Source organism: Stegostoma tigrinum, chromosome 8 (assembly GCF_030684315.1).
Source record: "Stegostoma tigrinum isolate sSteTig4 chromosome 8, sSteTig4.hap1, whole genome shotgun sequence".
NCBI classification, from domain to species: Eukaryota; Metazoa; Chordata; class Chondrichthyes; order Orectolobiformes; family Stegostomatidae; genus Stegostoma; species Stegostoma tigrinum.
Window position 1 is genome coordinate 10912082 of NC_081361.1, and position 22020 is coordinate 10934101.

Below are 22020 nucleotides of genomic sequence, written 5' to 3' on the forward strand. Positions count from 1 at the left end.
GCACCTTTCTACCATATTTGTGTTGTAAGTAGTAGACATTAAAGCAAATTTAATGGGGTGGCATGTTGGCTCAGTGGTTAGCACTGCTCCCTCACAGCAACAGGGACCCAGTTCAACTCCATCCCTGGCTGTCTGTGTGGAGTTTGCACATTCTCGCTGTGTCTGTGTGGAATTTCTCTGGGTGCTCCAGTTTCCTCCCACAGTCCAAAGATGTGCAGGCTGGGTGTTTTGACCAGGCTAAAATGCCCACAATGTTCAGGGTTGTGCAGGCTAAGTAGATTAGCCATGGAAAATGCAGGAGTACAGGCATAGGGTAGGGCATGTAGGTCTGGGTGGAATACTCTTCAGTGGGGACTTGTCGGACCAAATGGCCTGCTTGCCCATTGTAAGGATTCTATGATTCTAAGTTGTGGAACTACCTTTTGGTTCTAAATTGTGCGCACCAGGAGATACAGGACCTAGTTAGGCTCCAAAAAAGTAACCAATGCCCTGAGTGCATGTACGCTTGCACTTCATGTGCACATGTGACAACAAATAGTTTCTGCAGTGGCAAACTGAGATGGAGCTGGGCGTGAGCATACATTCAGTTTTCCCTTGCAACTTGATGCACTCCAGGAAGGTGTGGAGTGTTAGGTGCCATTTGGAGATGGAAGAAATGATGCTGTAGCACATGCTTGGAGTGAAAAATCTACTTGTTATTCATGAAGATGTGATCTTTTAGCTAGGTTATCCCAGAATTGGCATGTTGGTGTTTGAATTGCATGCTTTTCACAAGCCTAAATTCCTTGTGTTTTCATAAGAAATTATAATCCACATATGGTTCTGAAGCTAGTGTAAAAGGTAAAGGCGCTTATGAGATCCTTGTAAACGAATACACTGTGTTGTGACCGCCGTGACGGTGCTGTTCTTTAAACAGCATTTTGCTTCACATAACCATGTCATTTCTCTGACAGTAACTAATAATAAATTATTCAGACAAGGGATTTTGTCAGTCATCTCACAATAGGCCTCACTGTCCTTTCATAACTAGCATGTTGTCTGACACTGTGGTATATTTTTAATGAAAGTAGCTCGTAGCCCTCGTAGTTGCTGACTGCTTCTGACAAGACCTATTCTGCTCAGTTAATCCATCAGTGCTACTTGAGAAGAGGGCCAGCAGAGGAGAGGAGCCCTGTCTGCTCAGAATACCAATGGGAATACAGCCTCATTGCAGAGCGTGAAGGAATCTGCAGAGGCTGTTTCAAATGCACACAATCAGAGCACTGTTCCACACCGTTGGACAAGCCACACTTGTTCAAATTTTCTCCTATTTTCTTTCACAATTAAAAACCCCCAACCTCACCCGCCACCCACCCACCCATCTCAAACGTCGTGTCTTCGTTTCTGAACTTGGCGAGAGGAGACAAAGTTCTGCAAACCACTAAACTGCTCACTTTGTAATTAACAGAACTTATGACCTTTATAGATTCTGTGGTATAATAGCACTTCATTGATGCAGGGAGAGGGGGAGAAACTGTAAGAATTAATTGCTGAGTCAGAAACTTTCTTGCAGTAATGCAAATTGTGGAAAATTCTAGATTGTGGGAGGGGAAAATATCTGCACATCGTCTGAATAGGATCCTCAGAAAAAAGTTGGTTAACTTTTCCAGAAAACTTTAAGAAGTTTTCTTTTTCTTCTTGTAAACCTTTTTAGGGATCTCCATTAGTCCTGTTTTTTGCAATTGGAACCTAGTACACTATGTAGACACTGTTTTGCAAATCTGAGAATGTGTATTTCCCTCCTGAGGATGCTGTTCGAATTCAAGTAGTCACTTTGCTCGTTGTTATATTAAATTATTGGACTGTTCAGCAAATGGCAGGGCCTGGTTCTTGTTTTCTTTGTATTTCTCCCTTTGTAATAGCTGCTGGGAATATTCCTGTAGCTGAAGACTTCAGAGATCAAATTGAACTGTTACTATGAAGTATGAAGCACAGCAGTGATGTGCTGTGCCTCCTAATGGATTGCCTAAGCTCTATTTCAAAGGACCTTTCCGAATTATGGCCACTTGTCTGAGGTATTGATGAAGAAATGACCACTTGCTGTGGGGAGAAGGAAATACAGCAGTTAATAGTTCTCTCCATACCTCATAAGACCATAAGACATAGGAGTGGAAGTAAGGCCATTCGGCCCATCAAGTCCTCTCTGCCATTTAAATCATGGCTGATGGACATTTCAACACCACGACCCTGCACTCTCCCCGTAGACCTTGATTCCTTCTGAGATCAAGGATTTGTCGATCTCTGCCTCGAAGGCATCCATCGTCCCGGCCTCCACTGCACTCCGTGGCAATGAATTCCACAAGCCCACCACTCTGGCTGAAGAAATGTCATCTCATTTCAGTTTTAAACTTAGCCCCTCTAATTTTAAGGCTGTGCCCACGCGTCCTAGTCTCCACGCCTAACGGAAACAACTTCCTAGCGTCCACCCCTTCTAAACCATATATTATCTTGTAAGTTTCTATTAGATCTCCCCTCAACCTTCTATACTCTAATGAGTACAATCCCAGGATCCTTAGCCGTTCATCATACGTTAAACCTACCATTCCAATTCCTGGACCATTCTCCTAAACTGTCTAAATCTTTTTGCAGCTTCCCCACCTCCTCAGTACTACCTGCCTGTCCACCTATCTTCGTATCATCGGCAAACTTTGCCAGAATGCCCCCAGCCCCTTCATCCAGATCACTAATATGTAAGGTGAACAGCTGCGGCCCCAACACTGAACCCTGCGCTGATGGTGTTAATACCAAGTAAAAAGGGGATGTACCTTAGTCATGCACCATGATTTCTTGCTAACTTTTTTAACAAAGTGACTTAATGATAATTCATACTTTCAGTCGTAAATCTTTTCTTATGTGTACGTATTCATATTTAGGTGTATATCTGTTTTTGATATATAATATGCTTACAAACATAATGTATAATGGAAATTTATGTGGAATAAATAGCATGTTACACATTACATATTTTAACTTAGGACCCCTTTTAGAGTCATGCAGCACAAAAACGGACCTATCCGTCCAACTAGTCCATGCTGATCAGATATCCTAAACTATTCTAGTCTCATTTGCCAGCATTTGGCCCATATCTCTCTTAAACCCTTCCTATTCATGTACCCATCCAGACGCCTTATAAATAAGGTAATTGTACCAACCTCCTCCACTTCCTCTGGCAACTCATTCCATACACATACCACCCTCTGTGTGAAAAAGTTGCCCCTTCAATCCCTTTTTAAATCTTTTCCTCCCTTGCCTTTAATCTGTGCCCTCCAGTTTTTGACTTCCCTACCATGGGAAAAAGACCTTGGCTATTCACCCAATCCATGCCCCTCATTATTTAATAGACCTTTATAAAGTCACCACTCAGCCTCCGATGCTCCAGGGAAAATAACCCCAGCCTATTCAGCCTCTCCCTATAGCTCAAACCCTCCAACTTTGGCAACATCCTTGTAAATCTTTTCTGAACCCTTTCAATTTTTGCAACATCTTTCCAAATAGCAGAGATATCAGGATTGAATGCAATATTCCAAAAATAGCCTAACCAATATCCTGTATAGCCACGACATGACATCTTAACTCCTATATGTTGGAAAATGAGTTGGGGAGGTGGCTTTTCAAGTGTCCTGATTTCTAAGGTATACTTAGCTGATCAGAATTTTAAGAAGAGGCTTTTACTGTGGTTCCACTTGCAGCAGGACTAATATTTCCAGATTGTCTTAAAAATATATTTCACCCAATTACCTTCCTGTTTCACCCAAAAGGTTGCCCCCGTTGCCCCCATACTTTTGTAAGCAAGGTTAGCTCCATGTTATCTTTAACAGGGCTGCACATGGGTACTGTTCTGAATGGAATCACTTGTTGAATTATTTGACCAGTTTGGTGAACTTTTACTGGTGGCCTTGACCTTAGCTGATGGTAGAAGGTGATGTTGAAGCCTACTTACCTTTTATCAGTGGAATATTCGCTGATTTTTCACGCCTGTACAGTCATAGTTCTAAATAAACTCATCTTTTTGGGGTTGATTTGTTTCATTGCTGACACTGGTTAAAATCACAATGAGCTGTCTCTGAAGCGTGTTTTGCAAATTATCTGGGTCAGATAAATATCCTGGAATTTTCAGGGAAAGCAGCGAACAGAACTCGAGTATCCAGAATAATTGTCGAAACTCTAAAACCAGGAGTGAAGCTTGTGATTAAGTATTGAGTAAATTTAATTGAATTGCTGAGTGGTAGTGAGATGCATCCACAGGTAGTAACACTGTTAACCAGACATATCCAATTGAATTTTTCTTTGTTTTGCATTGACGTTCAGCTGACAAGAGGTTGGAAGAAATTGGAAGTGTCAATTTATAAATAACAAGCCATGTACAATTAAGCTACTTGAACTTGAGCTTATAATCTGAATCAATTAGTTTAGCTATCTAATGATCATAGTAGTTTTTGAGTTTTTAATGATGTTTCACACATAAGGTATTTAAAGTTACTGGCAGCAAATGTCTAGGATGCTCAATATTTTCTATTCCCAAGGCTATCTGATTGCTATTTTGTAATGGACAAAGTCAAATGGATTTGTCAAAGGGAAAATAATTACTTTATTGGAACTTCTTTGAAGTAGTAACTTATGTTGTCGATAACAGGGGAACCACTGGATGTATTGTATTTAGATTTCTAGAAGGCGTTTGATTGGGTACCACATCAAAGATTATTGAAAATAAAATATTTGGCAGGGGTAGAATATTGGCTGGCCACCAAGAAGCAGAGAGTAGGAATAAATGAGTCTTTATTGGGCTGTCAGGATTTCATGAGTGGTGCGTACCACAGGGGCCTGTGTTGGGACCCCAATTCTTTACAATTAATAGAAATAATTTGGATGAAGGAACCCAAGGTTTGGTAGTTAAATTTGCTGATGACGTAACAGGAGGAGGGAAAGTGAATTATGAAAAGGACGTAAGGAGCCTCCAAAGGGTTACAGATAGGTTAAGTAAGTGGGCAAAGATTTTGTAAATGGAATCTAATGTGGGAAAGTGTAAAAATATCCATTTTGGCAGAAAAAATAAAACAAGAATCATATTATCTAAATGGTGAGAGGCTGGTGAGCTCTCGGGTGCGGAGAGATCTGGGTATAGAACATAGAACAGTACAGCACAGAACAGGCCCTTCAGCCCACAATGTTGTGCCGACCATTGATCCTCATGTATGCACCCTCAAATTTCTGTGACCATATACATGTCCAGCAGTCTCTTAAATGACCCCAATGACCTTGCTTCCACAACTGCTGCTGGCAACGCATTCCATGCTCTCACAACTCTCTGCGTAAAGAACCCGCCTCTGACATCCCCTCTATACTTTCCACCAACCAGCTTAAAACTATGACCCCTCGTGCTAGCCATTTCTGCCCTGGGAAATAGTCTCTGGCTATCAACTCTATCTATGCCTCTCATTATCTTGTATACCTCAATTAGGTCCCCTCTCCTCCTCCTTTTCTCCAATGAAAAGAGACCGAGCTCAGTATCTTAGTTCATCAATCACAGAAGGTTAGTATACTGGTACAGCAAGTAATCAGGAAAACTAATAGAATTTATGGTTTATTGTAAGGGAAATTGAATGCAACAGTTACACGGGGCATTAGTGAGACCTCATCTGGAATGTAGTGTACAGTACCTCTTACTACATTTACAAAAGGATGTTAATGTGTTGGAAGTAGTTCAGAAAAGATTCACTAAGCTCAGACCAGGAATGCACGGATTGCCGCCTTGGGAATAGTTAAACAGGCTAGACCTGTTTAGAAGAATGAGGGGTGATTTCATTGAAGCATGGAAGATCCTAAGGACATTTGACCTGGTGAATGTTGAAAGGATGTTTCCTCTTGTGGGAGAGTCTAGAATGAGGGGTCGTAGTTTTAAATAAGGGGGCGCAGCAGAGATGAGGAAACATTTTGTTTCTGAGGATTGAGTCTTTGGAATTACCTTTTTCAAAGGCAGCGAATGTTTCAAATATTTTTTCGGGCAGAGGTAGAAGATTCTTGATTATCAAGGGATGAAAGATTCTTGGGGATATACAGGACTGTAAAGTTGAGGTTAAAGTCAGAGCATCCATGATCTTATGAATAACAAAGTAGGTTTGAAGGGCTGATTGGCTTACTCATGTCTTTGTATGAAGTTAATGGGAAGATTGACTTCTTGTTGTGTCTTTTTTCTTTTTGGCTCACTGGACCCAAAATAGCAAGTCTGGGCTCCGCTCTGAGCGTGCTGGATATGCCATGATCCATTGCAGCTCTTTTAACTTCAGTGGGAGATACTGTTCAAGCATCTTGAAAAATACTGTGCCATTAAGTGAAAACGTAAGAAAGCAAGCCCATTATGAACATCTGTTGTATGGATCCCAATAATCTAAACAATTTAATTCTCACTGCGCAGAATTGTGCAAGAGTAAAATGGTTCCAATTACCTTTGGTTTTACAGGTTTCCAAGTAATCAAGTACTTTTTTGTTTATGTAGCATAGAATTCATTGAAAAGAAAGCCTCATACTGATATTCCAAAGATATCAGAATTTCTCTTCCCTGAGCGCTCATGATAGGAAATTGTAAGAGGCTAAACTCTTTTACATTCACTTGCAGTTCTTTTAGCATTAATTGTCCAGTTTACCCTTGAATTTTATTTTAACAAATCAAATCACTTCTGTATGGAATAAAACATTTTCTAAGTGTAGATTACTTTAAAAGAAAGATGCAGATTTGCTGAACAAGTAGAACGTAGCGCAAAGACTTTGGTAATTTCTGAACTGCAGTTGTTGGAAGTTTTGGCCTAAGCCTTGGCAATTTATTGGGGTGCAGACGGAACATGGGCTGCAGCTTTGGTGACATACGTTTTGCCATCTTTTCACCTGCACAGGTGAACACTTCCACCCAGTGACCCTCAGAAACAGAAATTGCGCATCTCGCGTGAGCTTTTGCTCTGCTTCAGCTTCAAATCTGGGGACACTCCAAGGAGATGAGGAAATTGTTTTATCAAAGCCTGGAAAGGGTCACATCCTTTGTAGAGGTTCCTTGGGGCCTGAGAGCTGCTCTGTTCTCCGTTACACACAGAGACGGGATTCCAGGGCTTGTGTCAGCTGTTGCCAGGCCGCAGTTCACGCTGACATGTCATTTTAACCACAGGCAGGGCCTTGTGGCCCGGGAGCCGTTCAACTCAATTCAGCCTTGCTGCCTGCCAGCACTTTGGCTGGCCATGGTCTGACCAAGTTCCTCATTGCCCTCCCACAAGGCTGGGAATCCCTTTGTGCTGGTTTCCAGTGCCACATAGGGGGTGAATCTTTAAGTATGTTGTACTTCATAGATGCAATTTTTTTCACATGATGAGTTGGTGGCAGGGGGAGAAAAGAAAGAAAAGTGTGAAATTACGGCACTGCGTATTTTATTAGAACTTCTCATAACCCTTCAGAACGTTGCTCTTCCCAGTTTGATACTGAGTGTCACATTGTCTGCCGATTATTTTTGGTTTCAAATTGATATCTTTACTTAGATCAGGATTTGAAATTTTCAGCATTTGAATACACATTGTGTTAGACCTTCAGCCTGTATTCCAGCGACATCTTGCTTGGACTTGAGCAAAAGCATAAAAGTTTGCTGCTAGTTTTGTAACCCTCTGCTTTGTAGAAATTTGGACAAGTTACTCGAGCTGCCTTGGGGAGGAAGGGCTCATGGAGGATTGTGGAACAAGGCTTCAGTAAACTTGGATCGGTTTTTAAAATGAGCATTTAACTTTTAAGCCATAGAAAATAGAACCTGTCACCATGAGCTGATTGCCTTGTGCAGTTCTAGCTTCCAACTTCTGTTTTTGTTTGTTGAACTGTTGCCAGTTGCATTTATACTTGCATTTTCACCATAGCATCTTTTACCTCATGCGCAGGAGATTTCCTTCCACCATTTGTGTTCTCATCTGAGTTAAGATTGCGAGGATGTGCTTAACCCAGCAGTTGTATTATTCCTGCAGTGGGGGGTTGGTCATGCAGCTGCAATTTTATGGAGGCATTTAACCTCCTGAACAGGAAGATTGCGGGGAGTGGAATGGAATGGACTAGACAGAAGTATTGAAGAAACTTGGGCTTTACATCGTGGTTGAAAAGCAGAATGTTGCAGATGCTGGAAATCTGAAATAAAAACAGACAATGCTAGAAAAATACTGAGCTGGTCGACAACAGTTTTGCAGAGAGAGATCTGTAGGAGCAGCTTAAGAAGGCAGGTTGCCACCAACTTCTTGAATGTAATTAGGAATTGGCAACAAATTATGTCCACACCAGTGAAAGAATTTTTTAAAAATTAAGACTGTTTGTTTAAGGATTAATTGATCTGCTTATTGCTTTTTTCTGTGCATATATTTGCAGGTTTTGCGGGGAATATGTGCCAGATTGACATTGATGAGTGTGCCAGCACACCATGCCAACATGGAGCCAAGTGTATTGATCGTCCAAATGCTTTTGAATGTGATTGCAGTGAAGGTAAATCAGGTTGATGCTCAAAGTACTGGAAGTGAAACTAAACATCTATAGCGTTTTGAATGGTTGCACCTGAGGATTGCTTTGATAAGTTACGTTGCCTTGACATTACCCCACCTTTTCTGGCCTGCCACGGTCAACCCCAGCTGAGAAAATAATGATGCTGTGGAAAAGGCTACTAGGCAATGGATCTTCAAATGTTTGATATCCGGCAGCTGAGGGCTCCACATTCAACCTCTCTCCAGATCATCACTCACGTTTGAAAAGAAACTCAAGTTTCTTCTTTGCTGTCAAAGCAGGTTCCTCCTCTGCTTTCACTGATGCTTTCAGTCATTGATAATAAGTGCTACCTTGCAATGCATTTCAGCATTAGGTTACTGGTCCTCAGGACACTTTTGAGGAAAATAACTTGCCCACATTCGCTTTTAACTGTTTCTGTTTTTCAGCCTCTACATCCTCAGGGGGCTCTCCAAGCCCTGTTGCTCTTTACAATGACTACTGTCACTGTTGGATCCAAGGCAAGCTGCTTAAAGTTTGTGGCTTTACGTTCCCAAGAAAGGCTTTGCACCAATCTGTCATGTGCTTCTTCTTCAGTCACTTTTTTGTTAACCAATTCATCAGTTGATGTACAAAATATTTGGCAGTTCAAGAAAGTGTTGTGGCTTCGTGGGTACGGAGGAATATTTGGCACAGCAAGTCACTTGTCGCTCAGGTGCAAACACATACTGTTTCCAGAAGACGTTGCAGTCAGTTAAATTTTAGCCGGTGGCAATTTGTAAAACGTTTTTTGAGCTTCTGAGAAATACAGAACAAAATTAAAATTTTGGATTGCAAAATTAAAGGTGCTTCTTTTGCCTTTCTCTTGTGCTCTTCCCCACCCCCTCCCAATTTCTCTTCGCCACACCCTTGATTTCAAAGGCTTTACAGGAACTACCTGTGAGATTAATGAGAACGATTGCGACCCGGATCCCTGCCACTATGGAACGTGTGAGGATGGAATAGCCGGGTACACTTGCAACTGTAAAGCCGGTTACAAGGGTCCAATCTGTAGTGAGCAGATCAATGAATGCCAGAGTAGTCCATGCCAGAATGGTGGCACCTGCCAAGATCGTGTGAACAATTACATATGCCGCTGTCCTGTTGGCACCTCCGGTAGGTAGCAAAGACATTGAATGGAACAGTCCCATTTTAGTATAGGAAAATTGGCAGCAGTCCACAGCTGTCTGATCTAATCCCCAGACTCCCTACCCCACCATGTCACTTGTTAGGATGTCTTTTTGTGAACCATTGTTAATAATTAAGAATAAATCATGCTGGTGAGCCAGGAAGCAAAGTGGAGGGTGTTGCCTAGGCACATTTCAAATTTGGAAGTGCAGAATCATTAACAATGCTAACTGCATAATAATATTTGGATATTTCAGAATTTTTGGTGACTGTTACTAATAGCTGATGCAGGAATCATGGAGGAACTTCCACATAACCATACATGAGTGATTGCACTCATTACAGTTGCATCATTTGATCTTGCTAAATGCTTCACTGTAAAACAACAAGCATTAAAGAAAAAACTTCTATTTGAATGATCCTACAGGTGTCAATTGTGAGATTAACTATGATGACTGCGCGAGCAATCCATGTAGTTATGGAAGCTGTCAAGATGGTATTAATCGGTATGACTGTGTATGCAGCCCTGGCTATACAGGTAAGCTCAGATCCTGTAAAGGGACTGAATAAAGACTTGGGTTGTCATACGCTGTAGCCCTGCTTCCTACCTTGTGCACAACTTGCCTCTTACATTTCCATTTTGAAAAACATTACAGCATTGGTGTTGTTAGTAATCTATTTATCAAAGGTATGAAACACTCAAAACTGGTTTTGGTTGGTGAACCAGATGTTGCATTAGCCCAGTGCTTTTCCAAAGTCAAGAGTTACCAAAGAACCTTGGAACATAGTTGAAAGGGAGGCATTTTGTTACGTTGGAAGCATGGCAGCTGATTCACAAATAGCAGTTTGATAATGCCCAGATAATCCCTTATAGTTGTTAGTCAAGGAATAAGTATTGATCAGGACAATGGGAGGAACTTGCCTGCTTTCTCTTAAAACACCAATGCCACAGGATTCTCAGCATAAGTACAAGAAGGTAGGGTGGGACCTTGCTTTAACATCTTTAAGTTCACAACCTTCTGACTTGAAGGGGTAGTGCTGACACAACTGACACCCAAGCTGGCAAAGACCAGGAATTGGTTTGAAAAGTCAGAAAAGAATAGGATTTCAGGGTCTTGACAACTTTACGGAATAAAAATTGGACCTCAAACCCGAACAAATGTATAAAGGAGACATTTGTGTCCATGGAAAATGAATACAAGAGTAATTTCAGAATGAAGTCTGTGGAAATGAGTGAATGAAATAGACAAACCGACTCCATTTTATAAAACAAAACACTCGGGTGCTGATATTCTGTGCAAATTCCTTTGGTATCCATTCCTTATCCAACTCAAATTCCCAAGTGAACAGAAGTCGCGCCTCTCAAGGCCATATGATTTCATCTAGTATTATGTATTACAGTGTTCACTGTTCATTATTGATCCTCTCCATGTTGCTGAAGCTTTGGTACAATGTGCAGGGTAGCCTTTTCTTGATAGAGCTTGTTCTATACATTACAAGGACTGTGTTCATAAATCCAGTTGTTGGAGTGGGTGGTATCATGGAAACTGCAATGTAATTCACTTAACTCCAGTGTTTCAAAATTCTGTGTCTGTTACAATGTTGATGACAGCTAGCTGAGCAGCAATCAGTGAGTTTGTTGCTTCTGAAGGAACAGTTGGGGAGGGAGCATGGTTGGGATGAAAGTGAGCTCCACTGCTGTGAAATCATGAATCTGTTCATGATAAACAGGTTCATAGCACACAGGAAATCTCTCACTCGCTGTCTCTCTTTCTCACGGTTTTTTTGGTTTATTCATTCGTGGCTTGCGGTATCATTGGCTAGCCCACAATTTATTTATTGCCCATCTTTAACTACTCGGAGGCAGTTTTTGTGGATCTGGAGTTGCATGAATGTCAGACCAGGTAAGGATGCCTGTTCCCTTCTCTAAAGAATATAAGTGAAGCAGATGGATTTTTCTGACAATTGATGGCCATTCCTAGGTCAGCATTAGACTCTTAATTCCTGATTTTTATTGAATTCAAATTTCACTATCTGCCATTGGATTAAAACCTAGGTCCCCAGAATATCACGTGGGACCCTGAATTAGTACTCTAGTGATAATACTACTAAGCCGCCATCTCCCCATCTCATACACTTGCATTCTGTCTCTCATGCATATACCCTGTCTCTTGTGATCACACTGACCATTGTACACACACTCTCTCATGTGTATAACAGGCCCACTTGCAATTTGCTGTGCTTTTTGAAATCCTATATCCTAATTGGAATGAGTAGGAAACAAAGTGGGAAATGGTGGTTAAGATATTGAAGGGGCAATTGTTAAACCTGTGTATGGCTGCTCTTTCATACGTTTTCCATTTGCGCCTGCAGGTCCAATGTGCAACATTGACATCAATGAATGTGCATCCAACCCATGTCACAATGGAGGCACATGTTTCGATCATATGAATGGCTTCACATGCCGCTGCCCTGAGGGGTACCATGATCCTCACTGTATATCGGAAGTCGATGAGTGCAAGAGTAACCCTTGTGTTCATGGCAAATGTGTGGACGACGTCAACAGGTGATTCATCATAATCTTTTGTCGATCGTAATTTTTATCTTTGTTAGTTCTTTCATTTTCTATGTCTTTCTAAGATGGTTACATTTGGCCTTCTGCGCTTTTTTTTGTCAAATTGTTGTGGCTATCATCAAAGAATCCTATGCAGACAAGGGGAACTGTGCGGGATGGTGACAGTGAACAGAAGTCTGATGTGTTGCTTGCAGTGGAGTTTGGGTACCTCCTCTTGATAGACCTCTAGGAATCACCAGATATCTATATGAACTTTAGGTACAGATATGATTTGGTTTGGCCCTTTAACCGCTGAGTCACTATGCTGTCCATTGAATGGTTTAGTTGCGTGAATATCATTAATTGACAGCATGACTCATTGAATTAAGTGGACATGTCTGGAGAATACCTGTCCAAGATTGCAAAGTAGGTTGGCGATATGAATAAACAGTTGAGTGCAAATTGGAGGTGTTTATAATGTCTGCCTTGGAACTCTTCGATTTTTGAGGGTAATCCCTAGGAGGCCCTAACTTGAACCCAGACCCTCCCAATTTTATTTTTTGGAACCTGATGTTTTCTGTTTGTTTATTTCCCTACAATTGAATTGATTGTTGAAATTGTAACTTTTAAGTACAGTGAATAAGTCTGTACAGTTTACGTACTATTAGCCATTAATGAGTAAGTAAGAGCTAATATAGGCTGTGCACGTGAATTCCAGAGTGACATGTTTGGAATCTCCCTCCAACTTTGTATTTTTACTCGGCACCAAGGCCATTCACGGCACAGTAATTTTATTATGATGAACATTCTTCAGAGATCAGTATTTTAAAAGAAAAGTTAGAACTGAACTATATTTTCTGTGAATTCAGGTGCCAACCAAAGTCAGTTTTTTGCCCTTTTTTTGGGATATGGCTATCACTGGGAAGGCAGGACCAGTATTTGTTGCCCATCCTTAATTACCTTTGAAGTGTTTGATATGTGAGCACCATTTGAGGTTCAACCACGTTGCTGTGGGCCTAGGGTTACATGCAGTAGATTTCCTTTACTAAATAATGCTAGTGAACCAGGCTGTTGTAAAAGAGAAACAACCAGCAATGCCTTCATTACTGTAACTGGCTATTTTTAAATTCCAGATCTGCCATTTAAATTCCACTAGTTCTTGTAGTGGGATTTAAACCCAAATCACCAGATTGTTCGCCTGGACCTCTGGATTAGTAATCCAGTGACATAATACTTCAAAAGTACTTTAGGGGTAATGTTGTCAGAATCATGGCAACCACTTGCCCCACGGCAAATTCTCACAAGCATCCGTGAGATAAAGTTGAGCGATGTGGAGTGTAGACTTGTAAAAATATTGTCAATTTATTTGCAGGGGTCCCCTCTCTGTTCGGTCAGTGTGGCTACTTGTAATAAGGGATTGTGTCAATGCCTTGCCTATGACGAATGTTTTCTCTACCTTTTGTTGTTTTTGCAGTTACCAGTGCGTTTGTGAAGCTGGTTGGGCAGGAATCAACTGTGATGTGGACAAAGATGAGTGCGAGTCAAATCCTTGTCAGGAGGGAGGAACCTGTGAGAACCTAATCAATGGCTACAAGTGTACATGTGTGAAGGGATTCAAAGGTGAGTGAGGAACAGTTGGGCACTGAATGGGTGAATGACACAAGTGAGGTTCTGTGCAAAGCTGAATATTAAACTTACTGACTTTGAAACTCAGAACTACACTCTTCTGGTTAAAATTGTGCAACAGTTGCATAGAAGACCATTCAGCCCATTTGTACCTGTGCCAGCTCTTTGAAAAAGCTATTCAATGGATCCTACAACCTCATCTGTTCCCATTATTCTGCAAGGGTAACCCCTTTGAGGCTCCCAATATCAGAAGAGGTGCTCCACAGGTAAAGGATTGTAGCATTTTTCTGAAGTGGTTATCTTGTCCAGTTGGGCTTCATTCTTGATCCTGTAGACCAAGAATGACTGACAGAAATAAACACATCCTTCAATTTTTATTTTGTTCGATGTATTTCTCTATTTTATGCTGCCACCCATCTTGAGTAAGCCATTCTCTCGATGTGATGAAGCCCCTAAAAACCGGCCCTAACTCTGGTTAATTCAGAGTAAGGTTTGAGAGCGATTGAGCAGCTATGACGTGTTTTTTTTTCTCTTTACTGAGCATTTTTGTTTTGACATATCTGCCCCTCCACTGTTTTGTGAGCCTCGTGCTGTCGTCCACCATCAGTGAAATCTGTGAATGGGTTGATAGACCTCCATTGGGTGTCAACTCGAATGCTGGATTTCTGACATTGTGGATAGGCGCTTCCCAGTGCGCTTGCAGAAAGATATCATTGGATTAACTGTTGGTCACCTGTGATCGGCACTAATCTTTCACCTCAAACTTTAACAATTCAGATGCTGCCACCTGACCTCCGACTGTGAAGACGATTTAGAATATTCTTGAGTAGTCTTGACTTTTTATTTAAATTAATCGTTCTTGTGGTGTGGATATTGATGGAGGGACTTGCATTCATATCCCTCCCTAGATTTCCTTCCCATACCACCATCAAAACAGCTGCAGTCCATATGGTGAAGGAAGCCCTAAATTGCAGTGAGGGATTAAATTCCAGGATTCTGACCCAGCAATAACAAAGAAGTTCAATTCCAACTGTAAAATAGGTGGGCTGTGGGAAGGGAGCTCAAGATGGCCTCAAGTGTCTGGCGCCCTTGTGCTTCAATGTCGTGAAACTTGTGGGTCTGAAAGACATACCCTGAGACTCTTAGTGACATGCTGTGATGCATCGTCTACCTCGCATATGCTGCATCCGTTGTATGTCGGCGGTGGAGGCTTTGAATGTTGAGCCATGTAAATAGTGCACCAACCACTGCTGTTTTGTAGGAAGTTCCGCCAGTTCTAGCCCCTTGTGAACGTGGCCCACAGAGTAAAACTGTCCCACATTTTCCCCCAGTTGGCAGTCTTATTCATCAAAGCTCCAAGAATCTGGTTTGGGAAGTAAGAGGAAAAATGTCGCATTGGTGGGCTGCATTGCTGACATCAGGTCAAAGGCATGTTACTGGGGCAGAATATGGCCTTTTTTTAGCCTGTATCTACCCTATCTATTCTAGGCCCTGGTTGTAATATCCTGGTACGGGTGCCTTGAATGACAAAAATTTCATTACCAAAAGTTAACATCCATTACGTTGCTGAATACCTGCAACAAAACTGACTAAAGGAGTAACCTTCTTTCCCCTCTTTTCTGAATTCTGAGGTTTCGACTGTCAAATCAACATAAATGAATGTGCATCAAACCCCTGCCTGAACAAAGGAGTCTGCATTGATGGAGTGAATTCCTATCACTGTGTCTGCTCTCTCCCATACACTGGTAAGAGTTAAAAACCAAAAGGGCACAATCTGGAATGATGCATTTTCCGAGGTGGCCTGTTGTGGTTGAGGTGGGGAGCTGGCTTTGCTTTCTCCTGTGCTATGCTGAAGAGACTGCAGTGAAACACAAGTGTCGGGACTGAACTGTGAACTGAGGCTGTGGATTAAAGATCAGTGTTTCATGGAGGTGTGTGTTTGTTTTGGGTTTGTGTGCATGAGTATCTGTTTCAGAATTCAGCCTTGCCTCCTGCCAGAAGCAAAGTGTGTGCCACAGAACCTTTTGAGTTCTTGCCTAATTAATAGGCCAGGCTCGTAAGTATCAAATTTCCACATCAAACAGTCTCCAACTCCTGGTGCATTTTTTATTAGTTTCATTGTGTGTGAACCAAATTCAGTTCTGTGAATTCTCTCGGAGCAAGTGCAAGATTAATATCAGGATAAGACATACCAGGATAAGTGAGAAAAGTGCTGATTTTCTTTTTGTCTCCTTGCCCCATGTCAACCCCCACGCACACCACCAGCTCTTGATCATCCGGTTTAGCACAGTCTGTAGGTGCAGCCGAAGGGATTTTGTATGTCCAGCTCATGTATTACTGCCTTGCAGCTCTGCCCAATGATTGGTCAGGAAAGGGCTTCCATTTTTATTGGATCCAGGATATTCTGTGTATTTCTATCGCTGGTGAATAAACTGCAGCTGTCCTGCAAAGAATGGTATGCTAATGAACAGATCCTAATCCTATTATGCGATTTGGACAAAGTTGCAAGTCTATGAGGAATAGGTGGAGTTACTAGCTGCGTTCCTTCCGTACTGTAGTTGTTCTTTGACAATCATGATCAATATCATAGAAACCCTACAGTGTGGAAACAGGCTGTTTGGCCCAACAAGTCCACATTGCCCTTGTGAAGTGCATCCCACCCAGACCCATCCCCTTACCCTATGCCTGTAACTCTGCATTTCCTGTGTCTAAGCCACCTAATTTACACACCCCACGACACCACAGGCAATTTAGCATGGCCAGTGCACCTAACCTGCACATCTTTGGACTGTGGGAGGAAACCGGACCATACCCATGCAGAAATGGGGAGAATGTGCAAACTCCACACAGTCACCCACAGGTGGAATCAAACCCAAGTCCCTGGTGCTGAGGGGCAGCAGTGTTAACCACTGAGCCACTGTGCTGCCCACCTTGGGATATTTTATGTCTATCCAAGAGGCCAGCTCAAGTGATGGCTCCTCTGGCTCAGCAGCTAGAAGTGTCAGCTTAAATGAGGCATGGTGGCACAGTGTTTAGTGCTGCTGCTGCGCCAGGGACCTGGGTTTGATTCCAGCCTCAGGTGACTGTATGGAGTTTGCATATTTTCCCCATGTCTGCGCGGATTTCCTCCGGGTGCTCCGGTTGCCTTCCATAGTCCAAAGATGCGCAGGTTATCGTGGATTGGCCGTGACAAATTTCCCATCGTGTCCAGGGATGTTTAGGTTAGTTGGGGTAGACATGAGACACGAGGGGAATGTGTCTGGGTGGGATTCTCTTCAGAGGGCCAGTGTGGACTTGTTGGGCTGAATAGTCAGTTTCCATGCTGTAGGGATTCTATGATAAAAAAGTTCTGAAGTGAAGTTTGATACCATGACCTGGACTCAATTGGCTCACAGTGCCAGGGACCCAGATTTAATTCCACCCTCAGGCAACTGTTTGTGTGGAGCTTGTATGTTCTCACCATGTCTGTGGGTTTCACCCGGGTGCTCCAGTTTCCTCCCACAGTCCAAAGATGTGCAGGTTAGATAGGTTGGCCATGCTAAATTGCCCATAGTATCCGGGGGTGTGCAGGCTAAGTAGATTAGCCTGGAAAATGCAGGCTTTCTGGGATAGGGTAGAGGGGTGGGTCTAGTTGGGATGTTCTTCAGAGGGACGGAATGGACTTAATGGGCCAAATGGGCTGCTACCACACTTTAGGGATTCTGTGATTCTCTAATTTAGGTGAGTGTGTTATCCACTGAGCCACGCTGAGACTCTTACGATTGTGATCTTTGGTATCTTGTGACTGTTCTTAAAGTGTTAGCACTGGCCATCAAGTCTGCTTCTTATTTTTAGTTCACACTGCCACCTGGTTAACGCTGCTCGCTGTCCATCCTTGCCAGTCTCCTTGGAGCAGCAATCGAACTACCTTGAAACAATATTTGTCAATTGTGTTTCCATTGTTACAGCAGATAAGTCTGTTTGTGACTATTTCAGTCTGACTTCTCTGATGGGAAAGGTAGCTCAAGGTCTTTCCCAAGCATTCTGGAGGTGCAATTTAGAGTTTTTTTAAAACCATAACATTGCACTGCACACTACTGCCAAGTTATCTCACAGACTGTTTGCAAACTTTCTGCTATGTTGTGTATATTTCTGATTTGTTTTGTGCCTTGTTTTGTAGCTCTGATGAGGCTGGTGTTTGGACACTTCCCCTACACTGCCCACCGTGGCTGTTGCAGATTTTAGCCCTCGAAACTGTTCACACTTTCTCATAGCTTGTCTAAATGGTCTGAATCATCCACAGTGACCTACTTTTTCCCCCTCATCCCCTCCCATATTGCTACCAGGACAGCCACAAAGTGACTGGGACTGCAAGTTTGGTGTTATTATTACTAGGAAGTCATTTTGGGTTATTGTGTCTATGGGTGCTCTGTTTCAAAAACCTATTCAATTCTTGCCACTCTTCCTACTCTTGCCCATAGTGGCAACACTGGTTGCAGACCCTATTGTCAGTGGAAACATTCTTTCTTGTTCACTTTATTAAAATCACTCATTGTCTCAAAAGCTTCAATAAATCTCCACTGAGTGCCCTTTGCCCTTTGCTTCGAGGAGAATGATTGCAGCTAAAGCCAGGGAGTGCCCCAATAATCTTGCACAGGGTTTCCTTACAGGCAGGGTTGTTTAGAGAGTACTCATGATGTTGGTACAGTTTGGATCTGGCCTGACTCTAATAGATTCCTCCTCCTTTCCTTCTCTTCCCTGCAGGTAAGGATTGTGAGTTTGTTCTTGCTCCGTGTTCCTCCCAGCCATGTGAAAATGGAGGTATATGCAATGAAACTGAGGACTATGAGAATTTCATGTGTACCTGCACGATGAATTGGCAAGGTGAGGTGTTACTCATCAGCACATTGTGAAAAGGAGTAGGCCAGTCAGCCCATCTGGCCTGTTCTTTCAGTTAAATACTGTCTGGCCTATTGTCCAAACTCTGTTTTCCTGCCATTGCTCCATATCCCTTTGTACCAGTACCCACAAAATTCTATCAGTCCCAGGTCTTTAAAGCTCCTGTTGACCAGCCACGCCATTTGATAAAGAATTTTCCAAGTTTCCTACTGCCCTTCTTGTGAAAAAAGTGCTTTGAATTTGCACCCAGAATGTGTAGCTGTAGTTTGAACGTCGTGAGCCTTTGTTCTTGAATTAGTGAACCGGTTTCTCTCCATTTGATCCAATCAACTCAAACCGTAATGTCCCCCACATCCCAAAAAAAATCAATGGCATGCCTGCGAAGTCTATTCTATTTCAGCATGTGATTTAGCCTTTTTCTTAACCCTGATAACATTTGAACTCAGTGCATCAGGTGGCGGCTTATGAAACTGAGACACAGAAACTTTCCCCCATCCCATTGTGAACAACAGACCAGGGTGGTGGGCAGTGATTAATAGTGGAGCGATTCATGCACCCCTCATAATCCTGTAGAAGTCTTTAAAATAATGACAAGTTTTTATATGGGTGGGCAAAAAGAAAATGTTTCCACTTGTAGTGAGTTGAGATACAATGAGCTGTAAACCCATAGATATAAAGGGCTTAGTCATAAAGTCATCAGGAATCCAGGAGAGGGTTTTGCATCCGGTTGTTATTTTTGAATGTGCAGCTCAGTACCACATGGAGTAGTTGAAGCAAACGGAATAGGTGTTTTGAAGAGAATCGTAAGTACGTAAGGGATAAAGTAATAGAGGCCGTTGAAAATTGGGTTAGAAGAGGAAAGCTTTGTGCTACATGAACAGTACAGCCCATTGGGCCTGCTTTTCATGCTGTAGCTCCTAATTCTCTATCCACTGCAAACTAAAACAACACACACATACAGTCGTACACAATGCAGTGCATATGTTTAATACTTGCTTACCTTGTAGGTCAGAGGTGCTCAGTGGATGTTGATGAGTGTGTTACTGATCCATGTAAAAATGGTGCTTCTTGTCAAAATACCCCTGGGAGCTACGAGTGCCAGTGCCTCCCTGGCTACATTGGAGTGAACTGCGAGACAAATGTCGACGATTGCAGCCCCAGTAAGTGCTTGAAAGACAGATTGAAAAGACGCAGTCTAAACCTGATTCCTCACTTCCTGTTTGTAGGAAAGAACTTGCGTTTCTATCACCAGCTCAGGAAGTTCCAAAGTGCTTTATTGCCAATAAAGGACTTTGTGAAATGTAGCTGCCATTGTTTATTCTTCCATGGGATTTAGGCACTGTTGACAAGGCCAGAATTTTCTGTTGCCCTTTCCTAATTGTCCTTGAACTGAATGGCTTGCTTGGCCATCGCTAAAGGCAGTTAAGAATTAACCACATTGCCATTGGAGTCGCATACATGTAAGTCAAGCTGGGTAAGGATAGCAGATTTCCTTGCTGAAAAGACATGAATAACCCAGATAGGTTTTTATAAAAACCCATGATCATTTCATGATCACCATTACCGAGGCTTGCTTTTAATTCTAGAATTTACTGATTTGAATTCAATCTGGCCAGCTGTCCTTGTTTAACCTGTTTTAATGATGAAAGAAAATTATTGACCAGAGTACCCCCAATGTTCGTAACGATAGTGCTGCTGGATCATTTACATCCATCTGGGGAGGGCAGACAGTGCCCAGTTTTGATGTTTGATTCACAGCGTAGCGCCTCTGACTGTGTTGCTCATCCTCAGTGTTTCACTGAACAGTCAACCTAGGGCCTGGATTTTGTCCTTAAAATCTTTATGATGGGCTTAAGCACCAAAACTTGTCTGCTTCTGAGGCAGGAGTGCTGCCCACTGAACTGCGAGTTGCTCAATTATTTGTGTTCCTGTAAATCCTTGCTTTTGGGGAGGCCAGGCCAGCTTGCGTTCTAATTCCAGTGTGACGTGATCATTTCGCAGATCCATGCCAGAACGGAGGTTCCTGCATTGATGGTGTCAACACATTCTCGTGCGGCTGCCTGTCGGGGTTCACCGGTAGCAAATGCCAGCAGGAGATAAATGAGTGCTTGAGTGACCCGTGTCTCAATGGCGGGAACTGCTCTGATTATGTCAACAGCTATGTATGCAAGTGCCCAGAAGGCTTCAATGGGATTCACTGTGAAAACAACATGCCGGACTGCACAGAAAGGTAAGATGAAGGAAGGACTTGCATTTATATCACACCTTTCTGTCACCACCTCGTGGTATCCCGAAGCACCTTACAGCCAATGAAGTATTTTTTTAAAATGGATTCGTCGTTGTAGCGGCTAATGCGCGCACAGCAAAATCCCACAGAGACATTACCGGGCTAATGGCCATTTTTAAGTATATCGGGCGAGGACAAACGTTGGCCAGGACACAGGATTAACTCCTTTGTGGCTCTTCATATAATTCCACCAGATACCTTATGGCCATAAGTGAGGGCAGGTTGGGCTTTGGATCAGTGCCTCACCTACAAGACAACACCACCAACAGTGCAGCACTCCCCCAGCATTGCTGTGAATGGTAGCCTAGGACATGGCCTCAAGTCTCGAGTGGGGATTGAACTGACTCAGAGTTGATTGTGCTACCCACTGAGTGATGTCCAATACACAGAGGCAGGAGAAAGACAGGGTCACGTTCAATGCAAGTAATTATTCTTTTAAAATCCTTGAAATTTGCTTGCTACATAATATCAGCCAAATTGCAGCCCAATTTGAAACACCTCACTTTAGCCCAGCTCTCTGTTTTTAAAAGAGGTAATATTGTTGAAGGAAATCTAATCTGTCACTTTCCTTAAGCTCAGCTACATAAAAACACTTGGTGCTTTGCACAAGCTTGGGTGATAATCATGTGAAAGCAAAAAATACAGGAAAATCTTCAGCAAAATTTTTGGTCTGGTTTTCCAGGTTTTTTTTTCATTTGTTCATGGAATGTAGTCCAGAAGAGTGTCCTTCCCTTACAGACATTAATGAAACAGATCTTCATCGGAAACCTCTTAAATTTCAGATTTTTAATGAATTTAAATATCACTATCTGCTGTGGCAGGATTCAAACCCGGGGTCCCCAGAACACTATTTGGGTCTCTGGACTAACAATCCAGTGATTTAAAAATACAATGCCATCGACTCCCATTAAATCATGAGGTGGGCGGGACAATGTACAAGGGCTGTGGGGCTTTCTGACCTATTGTTGCTATTCGCTGAAAA

The 22020-nt window shown here is 42.4% G+C and overlaps 1 protein-coding gene across 2 annotated transcripts in view; it reads left to right on the forward strand.

Annotated features, from left to right (window-relative positions):
- LOC125456541 (neurogenic locus notch homolog protein 2-like) overlaps positions 1 to 22020 on the forward strand; it is a 166649-nt gene that overhangs the window by 95425 nt on the left and 49204 nt on the right. For both annotated transcript variants that reach the window (XM_059647728.1, XM_048539747.2), the window contains exons 10-18: positions 8419 to 8532; positions 9448 to 9681; positions 10121 to 10231; positions 12067 to 12259; positions 13722 to 13867; positions 15505 to 15618; positions 18617 to 18736; positions 19759 to 19911; positions 20753 to 20981. In XM_059647728.1, the coding sequence (XP_059503711.1) occupies positions 8419 to 8532; positions 9448 to 9681; positions 10121 to 10231; positions 12067 to 12259; positions 13722 to 13867; positions 15505 to 15618; positions 18617 to 18736; positions 19759 to 19911; positions 20753 to 20981 (1414 nt within the window). The remainder of the gene's footprint in view (positions 1 to 8418; positions 8533 to 9447; positions 9682 to 10120; positions 10232 to 12066; positions 12260 to 13721; positions 13868 to 15504; positions 15619 to 18616; positions 18737 to 19758; positions 19912 to 20752; positions 20982 to 22020) is intronic.